General features: G+C 43.4%; 1 protein-coding gene across 6 annotated transcripts in view; it reads left to right on the top strand.

The window, feature by feature from the left end:
* The window catches only part of pou2f2b (POU class 2 homeobox 2b), a 60,095-nt gene extending 40,999 nt beyond the window's left edge, over positions 1-19,096 (top strand). For 2 of the 6 annotated variants that reach the window (XM_027289714.1, XM_019261245.2), the window contains exons 2-16: positions 8,922-8,987; positions 9,108-9,142; positions 10,263-10,319; positions 10,891-11,010; positions 11,194-11,535; positions 11,864-11,969; positions 12,094-12,185; positions 12,319-12,468; positions 12,563-12,704; positions 12,808-12,956; positions 13,259-13,456; positions 13,590-13,795; positions 14,880-14,948; positions 15,301-15,374; positions 17,111-19,096. In XM_027289714.1, coding sequence (XP_027145515.1) covers positions 8,922-8,987; positions 9,108-9,142; positions 10,263-10,319; positions 10,891-11,010; positions 11,194-11,535; positions 11,864-11,969; positions 12,094-12,185; positions 12,319-12,468; positions 12,563-12,704; positions 12,808-12,956; positions 13,259-13,456; positions 13,590-13,795; positions 14,880-14,948; positions 15,301-15,374; positions 17,111-17,439 — 2,135 coding nt within the window. In that variant the 3' untranslated portion in view covers positions 17,440-19,096. Of the gene's footprint in view, positions 1-4,028; positions 4,168-8,921; positions 8,988-9,107; positions 9,143-10,262; positions 10,320-10,890; positions 11,011-11,193; positions 11,536-11,863; positions 11,970-12,093; positions 12,186-12,318; positions 12,469-12,562; positions 12,705-12,807; positions 12,957-13,258; positions 13,457-13,589; positions 13,796-14,879; positions 14,949-15,300; positions 15,375-17,110 lie in introns of those variants that run through there. The other 4 variants (XM_027289715.1, XM_027289718.1, XM_027289716.1 and 1 more) reach the window with 4 other exon arrangements.
* The last annotated feature ends 852 nt before the right edge of the window (positions 19,097-19,948 follow it).

The following is a 19,948-nucleotide window of genomic DNA, read 5'->3' as shown; positions in this document are numbered from 1 at the left end:
GATAAAGCATAGAAGTAGATCTGTTCTGATCATTCTTCATGCACAGATAAAGGGCAAGGCGAGGAAAATCGCTCACACACCTTTCACTCACGTAGCTATAAACAGACATAAACACACACATACACGCGCACGCCGCACACACACGCTCGCACTGAGACCTTTCACTGCTGTTGCCTGGCAACGTGGCCGAGTGTCCAATCCGAGCGGAGAACAGTGGCCAGTGATGTCACAGCTGCTGCTGACCAGCAGGTCTGAGAGAGGAAGAGAGACAGAGGAGGAGAAGAGAAAGTTTAAATTGGAGAAAGAAAAAGGGGGGGAAGGTCGTGAAAAACCTAGTGGGATCATGATGATGATGATGATGATCATGATAATGATGAGAGGGTTTGAAGGAAAAGAAGCAGAGCCGGGGAAGAAATGACCGAGGTGAAAGAGGGGACGGAAAGAGCTCAAAAAGCCAGATGCAATAAGTAAAGTGCTTCCATTTTTTTGTATTATAATTAGGAGGATATGAAGGCTTACTCTACACAACATCCTGCTTTGTGTAAGTGCAAGTGAATAGATATGAGTAGATAGGCCACCAGCTCTCCCCAGTTGTCCTTCCATTCTTGTGTCAGCACAAAAAGAAGAAGAAGAAGAAGAAGAAGCAGAAGAGGGGGCGATAGGAGCAAAGAAAAAGATTTGAGCTTCAACCTTGGTAGCGCCGTGGGAGAGAACAGTGTCTGTCTAGACTAGCCCCGGCTCCCTATGGGCTGCCGAGATGATATAGAGAGGAGGGGAATGGTGTGAGAGAAGGATGGAGGGGCGGAGGTGCCAGAGGAAAAGGAGCGATTGAGAGGTATTAGGACAGGAGAGGAATAGGTGCTGTAAAAGGTGTAGGCGGCGTGTATGTGTGTGTGAGATGGACCAGGTCCCGTGGTAGCCAACAGTGTGAGTGTGTTTTAGCCCCTGCTGCTTCTCATACAAAACCTCAACCTCTGTAGTCTCCACACTGCAAGACCTACTGTTTATAATCCTGCAGCTCCTCATGGGGCTACACCTGCACACTCACACACCACCACCCCCCCATACACTAGACTGGATTTTAAATCTCTCACCTTGTAGAATAGAGTCTTGCTGTTGGACTGTGCATAGGACTTGGTGGGTCCATCACTGAGTCGTGCTTTGTCCCCTCTATAAGAAGAGGAATATGATGGATTATATGAATTAGAGCCAGTGTGTGCTCCAGGCCTGAGGCTGCACTAGATATAGGAGGACCGAGCCGTAGAGGGATGCTGAACTGGTTTGGAGACCTTAGATTTGTCCCTGCAATGACCCATTATACACACAGTCTCCTCCTACCTGCCTCACCCCCCAGCTGACACCCTTCTTTTCATTCCCGTTTCTCTATCTCTCACCTTCATTCCCGCCACTCCTTCTCTTCTCCTTCTTTATCCCCTTCCCTTTTTTCCTTTACTATTTTCTCCCTCTTAGCAACCCCCAAACCTCCCTCCCTGCGACTCCCTCTCCCTCACTCTGACAGTGGAGTGATTGATGGCGCTCTGGAGGCCCCAGCCTCCCCCCATCCTCCTCCCTGGGGTCCCACTATCAGATTGTGTGCATGTGTATATATATGTGTGTGAGTGTGTGTGTGTTAGTGTGTGTGTTTATTATCTTACGAACATAACTTCAGGTGCTGACCAAAACACACTCTGTGTAAACACAGCTCATGTTCCTTAATTGATGTACACTCATTTAGAATTATTTATTTATTCGATTTGATTTATTTTATTAGTCAATTATATCACAGTATACGTCCACTTCAATTGAGACCATTTGCCGTTGGCCCAATATCGTCTTAAGTGGCAAGCCTGGAGTGTTGCTAGGTCTGGTCTCCATGGTAACCAAGGCTCAGACCTTCTTGGGGCAGGAAGTCCCCCCATGGCCATGAACTGTACAACACACACAGACATAGAGAGCACACTTAGCCACCTATTGTAGCAAACAAATATGCACACACACACACGCGCAGCGTCACACATACTGTGGTAGTTATGTGGGTAGATTGGAGTTTGAACAAAGGTCACGGCCAAAGCCGAGCTGCCCAGACGACCTCTGACCCTGAGAAACGCCCCCACCCCAACCCACAGTCTGTCACTGTCCTTGGACCGGCCTGGCCAACGGGTTCACTCATACACACACCCACTCTCTACCCGCTGATTACTTACAAGTAGACAAACAAAACGTCAGTGTGAAAAATACATTAGTGAAACTTTTTTGTCTCAGGCCTCGAATCTGTTTGGTTCCCAGCCTGCAGGACTGTGATTAGTTGTTTGATTAACATCACATCACAGAGTCTAGGGTGTGACCTCAAATTCAGTTTTATCCAATCATCAAACAAAATTTTTTTATTATATCTGAGAACAACAACAGCGGCAAAACCTCGCATTTGACACATTTGGATTCGAGATCTGAGCTTGAAAAATGACCAAAATGATTAATCAATTATGAAAATAGTTGCCATTAATTTTCTGTTGGCCGACTAATCACTAATCAATAAATAGTTTCAGCTGTAAATTAAACTATTTACAACAAAATACTGTGCATTTGTGAGTTCGTAGGAAAGCTCTGTACCCCTCTCACAAACAAAGTTTCTATCCTGGCAGCGTCTTCGTGGTAAATATATATTAACATAATGTCAGAACATCAATATTTTCTTTGAGAGATTTAAAAAAGATGTCTCTATATAACTGAGGGCACCTCTAGTGCAGTGCGGTATGCACTTCTGAGTGAGCGTCTATCCAGTACATTGGGCTGTTGTAAATCACCACATAAAGTATTTATAAGGTTAAACTTGGGAACTCTGCTGCCGTTAGCTTTTGAATTAGTGAACTCGGACCAAGGGAGTAGGAAGGAGGAGGGAGGGAGGGGGTGATCAGTGGTCCTCAGCCTTAGATGGAGCCTGTTTGTTCGTCTGGATTAGAGAATCAAGAGTGCCACCTTGTGGTTGGCTTGACCTACTGTCAGGGCAGCACATATATTCTTTCACATTTGAAAATCTAGGCAGTATTTCTGCTGAAACATGCTGTTCTGCTTCCTCGAGATCATTGCCCGACTTCAGATTTTCACTTATTTAGCAGCTTCTTACTCTGTTAATCCTAGTGGGCGACACTGATAGTGAGTCTTATCTGGTTTATCTGCAATGTTCCACTTTCATGCCACAGCCACCCGCCACATGCTGTGGCTTTCTATGGTGTATCACTATGTGCAGCCAGTGTGGGGTGGTCAGTGGTACAGTGAGAGCTGTGACTGAGTTTTTCCTTCCGCTCGGGTTAGAGTGGAGCTGTGGCTGGTAAACTTGGCTGAGGATGTCTCACATCTTCTCCTGTTGGTGTCGACCTCCCTCGACCGACCACCTCACACCCACTCAGGTACTAACAGCAACGCCACAGTCAGGCATAGGCGGCACAGATGTGACCTGGAAGGTGGTGGTCGTGAGTCATGGTAGACAAAACACACTACGAGAGCTTGTTGAAATGGCTCAGAGTTGAGGAAAAGCTGTGATCAGTTGAGTTTTGGATAGGTTTTTAAAGGTGCAGTGGGTCATGTGTCGTGCAAACGTATCATATGTTTGTCAGTCAGAATGTCAACCTTGCTGTTTTTTCTCTTCCGTGAGTGAGCGTGTGTGTGTGAGTGGCTGTTTCCAGCCGCGCCATCATTTTCCATCGGCACTCGTCATCCCCCTCCTTTTCACCTTGTCTATCTCTTCTATCTCCTCGCTCACTCACTCACTCTCCCACTCTCTAACCTCTTACATGTCCCCCATTCTTTCTTTCTTTCTTTTTTTTTTTTTGGTCTTGTATTTTTCTCTACTCTGTGCTGAGTTCCTACATCTTTTGAGGCTTACTTCCTGTTCTGTTGCAGGATGTGGGGAGGAGGTGGGGCTTGGGGGTGTGGACATGTGCGAGAGAGAGAGAGAGAGAGAGAGGGAGGGAGAGAGTGATTCTCTCAACCATATGATTTAATACACTCCTCCTTTTTGGTTAGAGAGAGACGGAGAGAGGGAGAGTGAGAGTTTTTCTTTAACGTAGCTCGCACACACACACACACACTCTCTCACACACACAGACACAGATATGACCAAGACAGCGGCAATAGCAGCGAAGGACTTCTCCAGTATGTGGTTGCCAGGTGAGTGCCTGTCTGTGCAGCCCCTCTCTTTGCTGGGCCTCATTTACCAAGACCAATTAAGCTTTGCGTGAGGGTGAGGGCACTGCGTGTCTGTGAGTGTGTGTGTGTGTGTGTGTGTGTTTGTGTGAGTGAGTGTGTGTGTGTGTGTGTGTAAGAAAGATAAAGAACTGTGTCTACACTGTTGATTAATGCCACCAAGTCTAACAAGCTCAGCTAATTAGAGAGCATCAAAGAGCGAGAGGTGGCACGAGGAGAAAGATGTGGAGGGATGATGGATGGGTGTATGGATGGAAGGATGGATGGATAGACGGACGCCTGTCGCAGGCAGAGGGAAAGGTCAGACACCTCGTCAGCCTATGGCATGCCTCTGTGTGTTTGTGTTTATACTGAGTGCTGAATGCTAAAAAAGGTTGAGGTGAATACAGTAAAACAAAGTTTTTTTTAAACATACGAGTAATGAAAAAACAGTGTTTCTGTATTTTTCTATATTGTGGTTACATTTCATTTGTCGTGCTTAAATGTGGTTTCTTTTTTAATGTTCAACACAACAGTAGTGTGTTTATTTGTGTTTAGTTTATAGATGTTTACCTGTAAGGTTTCCTCCCGTGCAACTTTGAAACTGGTATTAACTTTCTGTGTGTGTGTGTGTGTGTGTGTGTGTGTGTGTGTGTGTGTATGTGTGTACGGGGGGGTGTTGCACTGATTATTACTTTGTTTTTTTAAATTTAAATTTTAAATCCAATAATTCAAAGCACATTTCTCAAGCACTCGAATGCAGAAAAGATGATGTGTATTTTTAAAAATAAAAATAGACAGATGATTGAAAGGGGAAATGGCGAGAATAATCGTCATTCTCTGTGTTTGAAAATTGATATGAAAATGAAGCAGAACAAAAATGTGACTCTTCTTGCCCTACGGCCTTGTTTTCGTGGTCAGCTCAGGTCGACAGAAGTGCCAGACGCTGTCTCAGTTGACCGACAGTGAATCTCAGAGAAAAGCACGGCAGGCACTTAGTTGACTCACCAATTACCAGAAATTAATGTTAAATGTCAATTCACTCGTGTTTCTGAGTCTTTGGTGTGCTGATGTGATCATTTTCTTGACGATAATTATTTATCACGGAGTGATTCATGAGGTTTAGAAATCACTGAGTCACCTCCTAACCTGTTGTGGTCACCACTGTGACCAGTTACTTGGACCAGAATGACACGTTCTCATTACCAAACTACAACAAATCAGAATACACCAGAATACAAATAAAACAAAGGTCCATAATTGTGTAATACAATGATAATTAAATTACCTTTGTGAAAAATTACAAAATTACATTACATGACATTTTTTACATTTATTGTCAGGTTAATTAAACTGTTTTGCTACTTTATGGCAGAATTATATGCCTATAAATTAAGAATATAATTGGAGCAATTCCCCAATTTTAATTCATTATACAGTATTTTTGCCTCCCACATTTACACATTGCTCATCTGCTTAAAACGCTCTGATAAATTAACATAATTCTGCAAACAGTTTAAACTATCAGGGAGCTTCTTATTGACAGAAGCCTGTCACCTCCTGTCACTTCTGTTTATATTCCAGCACTATTTTATCTTAAGTGTTTTTAAGTTCATATTTAGCATTTTAAGTCATTTTTGTCATAAACACTGAAAACAGCCAACAGTGTCAGTGACACAGACTATAATGAAAAGTCAGCCCGCTGCTGTCACATCTCAGGTTTTGCTTCAGCTTCTTGCTTTTTTTTGTTAGATTTTCCACGTCAGTTCCTTGCTTGATTCTCAATTTCTTTATCCACTGATTCATTTAAATCTTTTTACGTTCAGCTTCTTATCTCGTTCTCAAATTTCTACATCATTAATTCAGACGTGCTACAGGTACTGTCGAGCTGAAAAGCTGACTCTTTGGTGCGTTTAGTTTTTAAATGGAAAATATGTCTTTTGCGCTTAAAATTGGCACCCCTCAGCGCCGCCTGGTTTTTGAAATCCGTAGTTAGTAGATGTGATGACTCCAGTTCCCAGACACCCCCCTTGGCGTGGTGGGGTTGTGTCCTGATTCAGAAAGTGGTGCGAGGGGTTTTGGTGTTAGGGTGTTCGTGTGGGGGGGGGGGGTTCGGGATAGTTGCAGCGGAGTTTCATCTCAGCCAAAATACCCAGAGGAGAATAACAGAAACAGTCCAGGCTGAGCACAGACACTTCTGTTCCTTGTTCCCCTCTGTTGCATCATTTATTCATGACACAGGATTATACAGCATAAAATTAGGTGTGTTTAAGATACAGTGAGTCCGGTGTAGCTCTTTGGTCTCACTGGATCAAAGATAAACCCTGAGCTTTGATGTAAAATTAGCATACAGTATAACATCTTAACGATGGAAGAAACACACATAGTAATTTAACCTTGTACTTGAGATATAAAATGCTTTTTAATACAACTGTAAATTCAATTTTTTTAGCTCAAATACAAAGACAACAAGGAGCAGCTGCTTCTTATTCTCATGCTTATTGAGACAAACTCACTGAAGTTGTAAAAACTGTAGTTAGTAACATGTGTCTCTGCTCTTGTGTCGAGTAAAATTAGTCGTGTGTTTGTGTGTGCAACAATGTGTTGAAAAGAGAGGGAGCTTTTAAAAGATAAAGTGAAAGAGAGGGAGAAAAGTGAGAGAGAGCAGGCTAATATTAATAGCCTCGCTGACAGTAAGTGTTGGGTTTAGCACTCTGCGTTCAACCCGGTACAAGGGGAAGTCGGGAGGGGAAGTGAGAAAAAGACACAGCATCTTGATATACTGTCCCACCACTGTATTACTGACCACATTATCCACCATGCTACTGTCTGTAGGCCATTTTGAACCATGAATCAATACACACCTTCCCCGGCTGTCCTGCTAGTGGACAGTACAGTACAAAAGGCAGCACTTTGGGAACTTCACATTACAGCTGTTTTATGAGCTGGCCAATCATTATATATGGTGGATTTAGCTTTGGTATTGTACACTGCAACATACTGAGGATTTGAGCACAAGATAGTGCTGCGTAATACAAGTCACACAGTGCTAATTTTGCATCACAATCTTGAAAGGAAGATGTTAAATTTTCCATGCAGATTCAGTGGGTTTCCACCAGAAATTGAGTAACGTTGGACAGTTTTAGCCATAGCATAAAATACCAAAAACAGGAGCCATATGTAATGTCGGAATAACCACAAATGAACCCTAATAATAGGTTAACCAGATGTTTGCATCTGCATCGTTGGTGACCAAATTAGCTTTTTGCAGAAGTCCGTTTATTTGAGGGAAACCCTGCGGTCAGTCTGTGTGTGTGTGTTCCCTGACCCCAGGTTATAACCAGTGTGGCGGCAGAGTGGAGCCTGTCAAGCTGATTGCCACTTCCCTCTTCCCCTAAAGATACTGCATAGTCCAAAGTCCACTCTTCCCACATCTGTTTCACTGAAAGAAATGTGCTTTTGAACAGGGAGTGGCTCATTTTATCTATAAGTTCTTGCCTTTTTATAATGACTGGACTGATGGTTTGGTTATTTTCTTTGTATATTATATTTGATTTGGCATCAGGTCAGCAGTGGTCAGTAGAGCAGGTTTGTCATCTTCTTCATGTGTTACTGCTGCCCCCCAATGGTGAAAATCATGCTTGACCGCTTGCTTGGCATTGCTGAAAATCAAATAAAGAATATTTTCTGTGTCGAGAGTGTCATATTGATAAAAGCGCAGAAGTAAGTTCATGGGAACATGAAATGATTTGCGGTGCTCTGTCATCTGCGACATGAGAAAACAGGATGAAGGAAGGAAAGATGAAGGGGAGAGGAGGGGGTGAAAAGGGGAGAGAGAAAAAGGAGGAGGGAGACTGAGAGTTTATTATGCAGGTGGCAGATATAATTAGTTGGGTCGTTGGGCAGATTTGCATGTTGTCACAAAAGGGAAGTAGCTCTGCGTGTGTACGTGTGTGCATGTGGTGCATGTGTGTGTGTGGTGTGGAGATAGAACAAGAGAGAAAAAGGGTTTCAAATGGACACAACAACAAAAAAAAAGTTGACTTACAGTTTGTGGTTTCAGACAAATAAAAAGTCTGATGTGAGATGATACAATCGGGTGATTAACAAAACAAAGCTACACACACACAGGAGTACACAAACATGTACACACCCACACACACGTGTTCTCTTAAAACCTTTCCTTAAACCACCCTCTTTCTCATATTTCCTTCACTCTATGCTACCAAAACGTCCCATTCCTTTTGTAGTAAACAGTATTAAAGACTTAAATTTCTTGTGTTCCTCCCTTCACTGCCGTTGCCATAGGGACTGTCCCAATACAGTATCAACCAGGAAGTGATGTGGTCTTGAAATGAATGACACACAAACACGAAACACTTGTGCCGCGTTGCTCCCACATAAATACCTTGAGTTAAATTTAGAACAAGCAAACACCTTGGGTCAACCTACTCTTATGTCAAACCACTGTTTGGAAAATATGAATGAATGTGGGCTGCATTCAACTCGTGAATGATTCAGCCACATTGTTTGGTGTACAGTGTGGGCTCCGTCTGTGACCTGAAAACCCTAAACTAATCTAAGATCAACACCCTGGCCGTCCTCTTTCCTTTTTCGTCATCAAGATTCTGTTCACCTACTGGTTTATTATTCTGCTTCTGTCTGCACTTTTTTCTCTTGACACAGATTTAAGAATCAACCATGCTGACTTTGTTTATCTGTGTGTTTTCCTGCCACAGATATCAGGATGTCAAAGCCAGTAGAGGTGGAGAAAGTAGGGGCTGATTCACCATTGGAGGGCACAGGTAAGATGTGTTGCCGTGTTAGTGGCAGTAAATACATGATACTGTATATATTCCAGTTGTCTGTGTGTTGGTGCTGTAACCCATGATCAATTTCTCACTTTTTCCTTCCCACCTACGCAGATTCAGAGCGGAATGGACCTGAATCAAATCACCAGGTACATCTGACTCCTGTGAATGTTACATTTATCTTCCACCTCTGTCACCTACATGAGTGATGCACCAAAGCGAGATAACAGTGACAGGCAGGCAGATGTTTCTGTGGCTGATTATTTCCATCGATTGATTTATTTATTCCTTAAGAATTTATTCCTTAAATCCTTTAATGAAAATTATAGTAATATTAACTTTATTTATATCGCAGCTTTAAAAACAGAGTTTGCTTTGACAGACAAACAGATTATTCAGGCAAAATACAGAGATCCAGGAACTGAGGCCGAGCAAAAGCAATATTTTAGATTAGATTAGATTAAGAACATGGTAATGGCAGAAAAAAACATCAGATAACGGTCTGTATGGCATCAGAAAATAGTGAAAGAGGCGAAGGTGACATCTTAAAGTGCTTTGTTCCAAACTTAGAGCTGACAATTAAATAAAACAGTGAAAGCAAATCCTCTCTTTTTCAGTAAATCTTTGATATTTTTACTTGATAAGTCATTAAAACTGTTGTGAAGAAAAATTCTCAACTAAGATCAACAATTTGTAGTAGCAAAGAAAATAGAAAAAATAAGATAGAATGCATTTAAAGTGTTTTTTGTCAGTCATTTTTGAGATGTTTGTGTGGCTGATCATTTCCATTGTCCGTGGGTTTGACTGATTTTCATCTAATACTTTAATGATAATTCTAATAATAATAACTAACTGTTTAGCTTCTTTAAAAACAGATTTACAAAGTGCTTTAAGTACAAACATGTTACTCAGGCAAAATGGCAACAGAGAGCCAGGCACTGAGGCCAAACAAAAGCAAGATTTATAATTTAAGAAAATAATAGTAACAGCTGAAAAAAAAAAATCTATATGACGCCAGAAAATAGTGAAAAATGCACGTTGCACGTCCTCAGAGGCGAATGTGACATCTTGAGTTGCTTGTTTTGTTTAGTGAAATCCAAGCATCATATAAAAAAAAAACAGCAAATCCTCATTTTTAAGTCGTATTTTTGCTTGAAAAATCACTAAAACAATTCTTAATAAAGATTTTGTGTTGATCAATCAAATGTTTGTAAGTTGTTTTTGACTGTAGTCTCTGATATGAAGTTGTGTCTTATTCTCTTCCTGTAGGCTCAGTCAATGAAAGTCAATCCCTTTCCTCTTTCACCAACCCTGAGCAGCAGCAAGGTGAGTGGGAGTGTGTGTTGGTGTGTGTGTTGGTGTGTGTGTGTGGGTGTGTGGGCGTGTGTGAGTGTGTCAATGTTACCGAGCTGTCTGTGCATGCCTGGGCTTATGTCTGTGCATCTTTTGTGTGTTAACATCACTATAATAAAGGTTTATTGACAGCTTTGTATTCATTGCTGTGCATTCAGTTGCTCTTTTGTCATGCTCGACATCGAGGTTCATAATGTATCGACTCCCCACCCAACCTTCAATGTAAACAAATTCCCTCATAGTAGGCGAGTATGTTGGCACTGTCCCATCTCCCAAAGTGTATTCAGAATTGAAATAAATCTATAATGCAACAACTCACCAAAAGGTGAAAGCGACTTCATTTGCATACCACATGAAATGCAAATCAGTACGCTGGAAGAGTCCCTCTCGTGCCAGTTCAAACATGCCCAATCCTGGGAGAGACTAGTCTCTTACATGTGTTAGCATTAGTTCCTGTCTGTTTACAGGATTCATGGATACTTGTGAGAGTTTTTTTTTTTAAATAATGATCCTCTACATTACATTACATACATCCTCCACACAGAATAAGATGGAGGAGTGTGGTGAGATGTCCCCGGGCCTTCCTCTCTCTCATGGCCCGACCCCCTCACAGACGGCCCTGCAACATACACAGCTCATGCTGACCGGCTCCCAACTAGCAGGGGTGAGATAAAATCTACAACATATCCACACGGACACACACTTTGCTTTGCTTTTACCCTGCTTGCTTCTCTTGTGCTGCTTTTTGAACACTTTGTTTCCCTTCTTTGTCTCCTTCTGTCTTCTTTATTTTCTACTTTATCTCAATCTCCTCTCCTCTCCTCTCCTCGCTTTTTCTCTTCGCCAGTTGACAGCTCTGTTGCCGGCACAGCAGCAGTTGTTGCTGCAGCAGGCTCAGGCGCAGCTCCTGGCTGCAGCTGTGCAGCAGTCCAGTGCAGCCCACGCTGCTCATGCTGCCCACGCAGCCGCCCAAGCCAATCAGCAAGCTCAGGCAGCCGCAGCAGCAAATCAGCAAGCCCAGCAGCAGCAGCAGCAACAGCAGCAGCAGCAGCAGGTGGGACAAACAGGGCAGCAGGCCCAGTCGCAGTCCCAGGGACAGGGACAGAGCACACAGGAACAGACTGCCCAAAGTGTCCCTGTCCCACCACCCCAGCTCACCCTCTCCCAGCCAATCCAGCTCACCGCCCAGGTACTGACTGCCAATCAAAGCCACTTCCTGATGAGCAGCTTGATTAAGGAACCAGCCACAGAACAATTGTTTTTGCACGTCTATATGTATATGTCACAATTCACACTTTCCACCTTGCATGAATGCACACATTTTCCGTCTCTTTTCTCTTACGTTATACAGTACATTTTTCCCTCCTACGTCTACATTTTCTACACATCCAGATCTGCTGCAGGAGACAGAAAACATACTGACACATTGTTTGCGTGACTGAGCCCTTTATCTACTCCTTTAAATTCAGAAAGTCTTTGTCACTCTCTGACCTGTCTTTTCTCTCTTGATTGAACAGGATATCCAGCAGTTGCTGCAGCTTCAGCAGCTGGTGTTGGTGCCCGGCCACTCGCTCCCTTCTCCTGCCCAGTTCCTCCTCCCACAGGCGCAGCAGGGCCAGCAAGGTGGGCAGGCCTCTTTCTGTGACAGTTTTTTGTGTTTTTGGCAGAAATAAGTTGAGGCTGTTCAGATAAAATCCACTTTTTTATTATTATAGTTTATAATGTGCTTCTTTTTTTTATTTCTCAGGACTCCTATCGACACCAAATCTTATTTCGCTACCTCAGCAAAACCAAGGGAGCCTGCTGTCTGCTCCAACTAGAATGGGACTCCAAGCACAGGTATGAGAAAACTGTCAAGCTTTAGTCCGTGTGAAAGGAAATACCTGTCTCTCCTCCGGTGACAAACACTTCACACGTCTCTCTTTCTCTTTCACTCTCAATTTCATTCCTCTGACGCTGTATCTCGCTACAGCGTGATAAGAGTGTGGAGGTGAGCGGCGGTGCAGGAATGACCACGGTGCCGTCAGTGACCTCTCACCCCGAGGAGCCCAGTGACCTGGAGGAGCTGGAACAGTTCGCCCGCACTTTCAAACAGAGACGCATCAAACTGGGCTTCACACAGGTAGACAGAGACACCTAGAGTACATGTGTGCATGTGCATGTTATGTCTTTGGGCTTATCTAAAGCTGTGCTTTCTTCTTTTATCATACCACCAGGGAGATGTTGGTTTGGCCATGGGGAAGCTGTATGGCAATGACTTCAGTCAGACCACAATCTCCCGCTTTGAAGCCCTCAACCTGAGCTTTAAGAACATGTGCAAGCTGAAGCCACTGCTGGAGAAGTGGCTTAATGATGCAGGTGAGCTCTCACCTTTTCTATTTTTACGCTTAGACTATGATATGTTTAAAAAGTAAGTGCTTGTATGACTGAGCCTTGTTTATGTTTGTCTTTTCTTCATCAGAGACCATGTCCATTGACAGCACCCTGCCCAGCCCCAGCTCCATGTCCTCTCCCAATATGGGTTTCGACGGGCTTCCTGGACGCCGTAGAAAGAAGAGAACCAGCATCGAGACGAATGTACGTGTGGCCCTGGAACGCGCATTCATGACGGTAAGATGATAATCTTTATTATATTTATATAGTATATTTGTTTTGTTAAGAAATGAAAGAAAATCATTAGAAATTTGAAGAAGATGATTTAAAGAGTCACGCTAAAAAAATTTTTTTTCTGGCCCAAGTAGAAAACAACTGTGTGACTGATTATTTTAATAATAACTGATCTCACTGCTTGATAATGTTTTATACACACTATCATAGGTTATAGTGATTGTGTAACAGCATTATCTTTGTGTTAATTCAAATGATTTATGGCTTGTGTTTTGTCTAAAATGTGTCTCCCTCTCCCCCCGCAGAACCAGAAGCCTACCTCAGAAGAGATCCTGCTGATCGCCGAGCAGCTCAACATGGAGAAAGAGGTGATCCGGGTCTGGTTCTGCAACCGCCGGCAGAAAGAGAAACGCATCAACCCCAGCAGTGCCACCCCTCCCCTGCCCAGCCAGCCCCCCACTGCCCCACAGACGCACAAACCGCCCTGCTATAGCCCTCACATGGTAAACATCCAACCTCGACATCAACTGACTGTACACGGATACAGTCGTCACAGTCGTCGCAGCATGTTTCCTGCATTGATTTGAATGACTAGTTGATGATAAACTTGAACGTGTCGCTCTTTCTCTCCGCCAGATGTCCAGCCAGCTGTCGCAGGCCGTGACCAGTCTCAGCAGCACAACAGTGACCACCATGTCCCCCATCTGCCCCCTGACTTCCAGCCTCACCTCCACCCACCCTTCCCTCAGCTCCGCACCCTCCCCGGTGACTCCTCCTCCTCCTCCCCGCAGCACGGCCAGCCCAGCCACTCCCAGCCACAGCACACTCAACCTTAACACAGGGTAAGAGACCATGAGATGTCTGCAGTTGCTGTACAGAGGTTATAGTCAGTGCATATTTTGGGTTTTTAAAGCATCAGACCTTTAGTTACGTTTAGTCTCAGGTTTTAAGATATCTATCAGCATGCCTCTAAAAAAACCCCTCTCCCCACGTCTTTCTCAATTTGGAACGTGCCCAATAATACGTATATTTCTTTTAAAAAATGACAACATACACGCCCACTTCATGCAGCCATTGACTACGTGAGAAAGTTGGCAGGGTTTGAACTTTTCCCTTAAGCCCTCCTTTCTAATTCAGCACTATTCAAGGAGATGCGGTTTGAAAATCCCCGTAGTAAAACAATTACTGTCCCTCTCTATGACGGTTGGCTTTTTACAAAGCCTTAACGTTCAGTGGTTAAACCTGGCCCTCAGATTATTGCCTCCAACCCAAAACAGTGGAGGAAAAAGGTGGTTTGTGGGGTTTTGAAAAATGTTAAAAGAGCATCATCTCTGTTCAGAAACACTGTCTGGATAATGAACAGGACACACTTTATTACTACTACACTGCTCGGGTAGCGTAGAGAGTAGCATATCGCTCTTTCACTGCTGTCAGCACCACAAATCTGTCTGTCTCCGATGTATTTAGTTGAGTTTAGACTTAGTTTATATTTTATTTTGAACATCTAAAAGACAAAAAAAAAAAAACCTATCCACAAATTCAATCCATTTATTGGCTTTGCAGCAACAATCTCAGAGGTTGGGTATTGTTAAACCTGAAAAAATTCAACAAAACCCTCAGTATGTTCCTGGCCAGATGCCATCTTATAACTGTTTGTACTGAATAAACAAAACATTCGAATTCACATAACCACACATTTCCATAAACATGCTCACCATGAATGCTGCGCTGCACCATGCTCGGTTCACCTGCAGTTTGCAGTTAAATGGTTGATAGTGTACACACACACACAGTGATTCTTTGTGCTAACACACACACACGTGCACGCTGATATTCCCAACGTGCCATTTGGCGCCACTGCTTCCCTTGTGCAGCAGTGCTTTATAACCCTGTGTGTGTTTGTGTGTGTGGTTCTTGTGTTCACAGCTTATGGCGTATGGGTAAAAAGAACGGTGACGTGTCTAACTACATCACCGATTTTGCTGCAAACTTGAGGTGAATACGACAGAGACACGCATACGGACAGCACAGCACAATGCACTTTTGTTCAGCGCACAATGCTTTCTCATATCCTTTAACATTAATGTTAGTTAATGAGCTGTTTTATAACATTTTTCCAAGAATTGTTCTTCTTCTTTCTGCATTTTCTAACCTGTTTAAACCAAACTACTGCTCTTTATATGTGCAGGGCTGAATTTGCCCTCCGCTTGTCCTTGCTGCTAAACCTGCTTTTTTTTTCTCACTTTTTCTCCTCTGCCTGTCTGTGTTCGTATATATGCTTGCACACGTGTGTGTGTGTGTGTGTGTGTGTGTGTGTGTGTGTGTGTGTGTGTGTGTGACACAACAGGAACACTGTGATGGGAGTTAACACAGGGATGAGCCAAGCCCTCCTCGGTAACAATCCCCTGGCCACTATCCAAGGTGTGTGTGTGAGAAATGGAGTCACTGAAATGGGTTTATTTCAGGAGAGTGAAAGGAAAAAAGATAGAAAACTTAGCAGCAGTACCACTGATGAGCAGGATACAATTTAGAGGTGAAGGTTGATGTGAAGGTGTACTTTATATTTTATTTCCAGAAGTCTCAGGGTCGCAGAATACATAAAAATAGAGTTTTAGAGTACATTGGCAATACATTTCCCTCCTCTCAAACACTTACACAAAGCTTTGTCTCTCATACACTCCTACACACATAAATGCTCAAACTCAGCCACATACCGACACATTCCCCCTCACACACCATCCTACACTTGAGAACAATATAAGAATAACAAAGGGCAGAAAAAATAAAAAAAATAAAAAAAAGTGTACGATCCAGCCGAAATGGCCACCAAACAGTCCCGGCCACCGTCAGCAGAGCTAATTTTTAATCATACTTTATGATGTGGGGGTGAGAAGGTGGGGAGAGATGTATTAAAAAGAGAAGTGTGATGATGAGTAATACTGTTATGCATGGTAGGTGAATCAAATCGCACTTGTAGACTGCAGGCTGGAGACATGGATGAATAGGCAGTGGAGGGTTTTTGCTCATCCACGGGTATGAAGCAGAGAGCCGAGGACAGAGAGAGTTGTAGAAAGGGAGAGTGACTTATTTCTCACATGTTGCCGTCGACATCCATCAATCCATCCCATCAAGTGTCCGTGTGTGACTGACAATGGTTAATGTGTGGGCTAAGTTTTTGTATGTGCGTCTGTGCTGTTTCACTCATCTTTAGCCTTTCATGTCACTGGTCATTTGACAAAATTCACACCTGTTGTTTGGCATGTTTCGTGCACTTTTTTCATGTTAATATGCACACCAGTAACGGACATGACATGAAAAGTTATAAACCAACATCTTTAAATTTCAAGATTTGGTGTGACAGAGCAAGAGCCACATTTTGGACTCAGCGTTTTCACACCACTTTTGATGCACAACACCCCAAAAGAGATCGATCGCCGAGGAGGCAGAAACGGTTTCTTCTCTCCAAAACACGGCCTCAACAACAGACCACAATGCAGTGCTCGCAAGACATTTTGAGCTTTGAGTAATAGGCATGATTAATGCTTGTTTTTTTTCTGTCGCTCTGTGATCAGAAATATCATTAGGCTGCGTTCACATGTACCATTTTGTGTGTGAGAGAGAGAGAAGCGCCGCATGAAGCGCCATTCACAGCCAATCATCCACCTTGTTTCCATAACAACAGACCACTCATGTCAGCTTACCTGTTGCTGTGCTGTATCTGATCCCATAAGATTAGCTCACAACAGATATTAGGCAATATTTAGTTATTACGACAACGCAGTGTTGAGGGGGGGGTTAACTGTTCTCAACAGAGAATAACTGCCCCCATAGCATTTCATGGCCACTCCTTGTGCTTTCCATTTAAGAGAGGTGGTGACGATATTCTCCACCTCAACAAGTCCAGGCACTTCCTTTGTCTTCCTCTGTCTACCGTAAGAAATAACTAACTTGAGTAGTGGTAGATGACAGTGCCTGATGGAGAGTTGATGAACCAAAAACATAAATTTAAACACGTCACAACAACACAACATTTCAAAGTAGAGGACTAGGAAGGAGACATTTACCTGAGAAGGCACCAACTCATTTAAATATTTCTGACTTCTATAAAAGTGGAATATTCCTTTAATTTCTCTTCTCTTCTCTTCCCCATCTTTCAGCCCTAGCAGCCAGTGGTGGCCAGCTGCCTCTTTCCAGTCTTGAGGGGGGCAGTAAGGTGATGCTGGGGGCCTCCGGGGGTCAGGGAGGGGGCCTCCCTTCCTCACTCTTCCTGAACCACCCTGCCCTCCTCCACTTGGGCCAGAACCCCGGGGCTGGACTCATCAGCGCCGCCGTAGCCAAAGCCTCCCAGCCCTCCCCTTTCCCCTCGGCCAGCAGCATCAGCCCGACCCCTTGCTCCCCTTCCCCTTGCTCCAGTCCCGCCTCTTCCTGCTCCTCCAGCGAAATGGCACACAGCCCGACCTCTCTGGGCGGAGCCAAGATTGAGTGACCACGCCAAAGGGCCAATCAGAGAGGAGGAGGAAGAAGGAAAAGAGAACCTCGCCTTTCACACCAAAGCTATCTCTTTCTCTCTCTTGTGCTCTTCTTCCGTTATTTTTCTCGCAATGGCTCTCTCTCTCTTTCTCTCCCAGTCTTTCGATGCCAAAAATACACAGAATGAAAGAGGAGAGAGGGAGGGAAAGAGGTGAAAGAGGGGAGAAGGGGGGAAAAGGGAAGATTGAAACCAAAAATCTTTATCTATCCAAACAGATGGGGAGGAGGCAACGTGGGACCTTTTTGTCAATAACACGTAATATCGACATGGCGCCTCTCCACTCTTTCTCTCTAAAGGAAAACAAACCAATGACTCTTTAATGAAGAGATGCAAGAGACAGCAGAGATGCATGTCGGAGCGCATAAACCAAAAATGACAACAGATAACTTTACTATGTGACAAAGGAATGGCGGCAAGGACAAAAAAATGGAGAGGAGGACTGTGCTTAAGTTTTCCTTTTTTTAATTATTATTTCGAAAAAGCTGCGGGTCTGAAGGAAAAGGAGTAGGGAGGATAAGTTTAAACCAAAAATTTACCTGAGGAGGAAGAGGAGGAGAAATACACAATGACAAAAAAAAGAAAAGAAAAAAAAAAAAACGACAACCATACCAAAATCCCAAATACCAAAAACCAAAAATACGGAGAGAAAAGCTTTATTCAAAGGACGTGTAAATACTGAAGCTATCCAGGACCAGGACTCTACTGCTACTGCTACTCACTCTCACACACACACACACACACACACACACACACACACATCAAGAGCCAGATTGTCATGCCATCGACTCATCCTGTCTGTGTCAGCTCATGTGTCTCTACTTAGGTTGTCACGCTAGATATTTTTTGGATAATTTTGTAAAAGATTGTTACTGAACGAGTCAAGAGCTCATGTATGAACGATTGCCAGTTCTGCTGTATCCTCATGTGTTAGTCTCTTTACCTACCTCTGGTTCTAAGAGCATAGGATAGCTTTCCTCTTTCCTTTTTTATTATTTCAGAGGCTTGTTATTCAGTATCTATTTTTTACACTTTGAGAAGTACAGTTGTTTTTTTGTTTTTTTCAATTATTTATTAGTGTCATTTTACAATCTAGCTCCTATTTATTGTCGCAGCCTAGTGTTAGTGTTTAGCGTTTGGGATTTGAATCATCATCATCAGTGTCATCATCATTGTCTTCATCGTATGCATCTGTGTTGTCAACGTGCATTTTTTTTTTTGTGTGTTTGTTTTTAATGTGACTATTCTGCAGGAACAGAGACGACGAAAGGTGAAAAGATGCTTGTTTAAGTCTTCACCAAGTGCCATAGATCCAAAACAGAGGGTTGGCACACTGCGAGTTGATTTCAAGGTGTGAATGAATTTATTAAGACCTAAACATGTGACTTTTTGTGCTCTTAATCAGACCACTCTTTTCCTCACTCTTTAAGATAACCCATTATCAGTGACTCCATGGCTAAATGAACATGCCCTGGGAACTTCACACATTGTAAATGACGTTTGTTAAGAGTGGTGACCATTTTGAAAGTATGAAATAGGGCTGTGATTGAAGATTTAAAGTAATAACTGTTGAGACTGAAGGCTAAATAAGTCAATAAAGCCAAGTTTAGTCACAGCCGGCTCTCATTCCTGCCTCGTCAATCAGCATAGACGCCCCCGACACCTGTCTGTCTAGACATGTTTACTGATATTTGTCTGTTTCATTCATCACTCCATCAATCACATTTCATGTCATTTTCCACCTCAGACTGCCATTAATTCTTAAATGGAAACCAAAGCATTCTCAAGGCCGCTCTTCTTGAAGAGCCTCAGCCAAGACATATGAACACAATAAAGACACAGAGGGGAGGAGGGGGTGACTCAGAACAGGACATTACCACTGGAAGCCCCCTGGTGTTATCCCCTCCACTTGGCCCGTCCACAAAAAAAAAAAAAAAAAAACCCAACGGGGGAAGCTTTATTTAGGAAACTGTTCCTTTACTCCGAACCCCCAGAATGAAGGGTATACTGGGACAGGCGAAGGAGGGACACACTGTATTGAGGGGAGCAGGCGTCACACTTTTTGTAAGAGGATACCAAAAATAAACCCAAACCAAAAAAAAACCCACACACACAACCCAAGGAATGACAGAAGCAAACCAAAAAGAACCCTTACCAAATGTGGCTGGAGGGAGGAGGGGAGGAGGACAAAGTGCAGGTGATGAAAGAAGTGAAGTCGTCGCATCTCTCTCTCTGTCTGTCTCTCTGTCTGTCTGTCTGTCTGTTAGCTTTAGGGCTGCAGCATTTGCCCCACTCTGAAACTGTGTAGCATGGATGGAGGGATGGATAGATAGACAGGCGAGCAAAAGAAGGACAGACAATTCCTCCCCTCCTCTGCCTCACACTCTCTCCAGCTCAGCTCTCTGGTCCTGGATGGAGCTAAACGCAAATGACCTCACTGAACTGAAATCTTCTAAAAAAAAAAAAA

This window comes from Larimichthys crocea, chromosome XVI (assembly GCF_000972845.2).
Source record: "Larimichthys crocea isolate SSNF chromosome XVI, L_crocea_2.0, whole genome shotgun sequence".
Taxonomy (NCBI): domain Eukaryota; kingdom Metazoa; phylum Chordata; class Actinopteri; family Sciaenidae; genus Larimichthys; species Larimichthys crocea.
The sequence above is the reverse complement of the archived record's forward strand: the minus strand, read 5'-3'. Positions and strand labels throughout refer to the sequence as shown.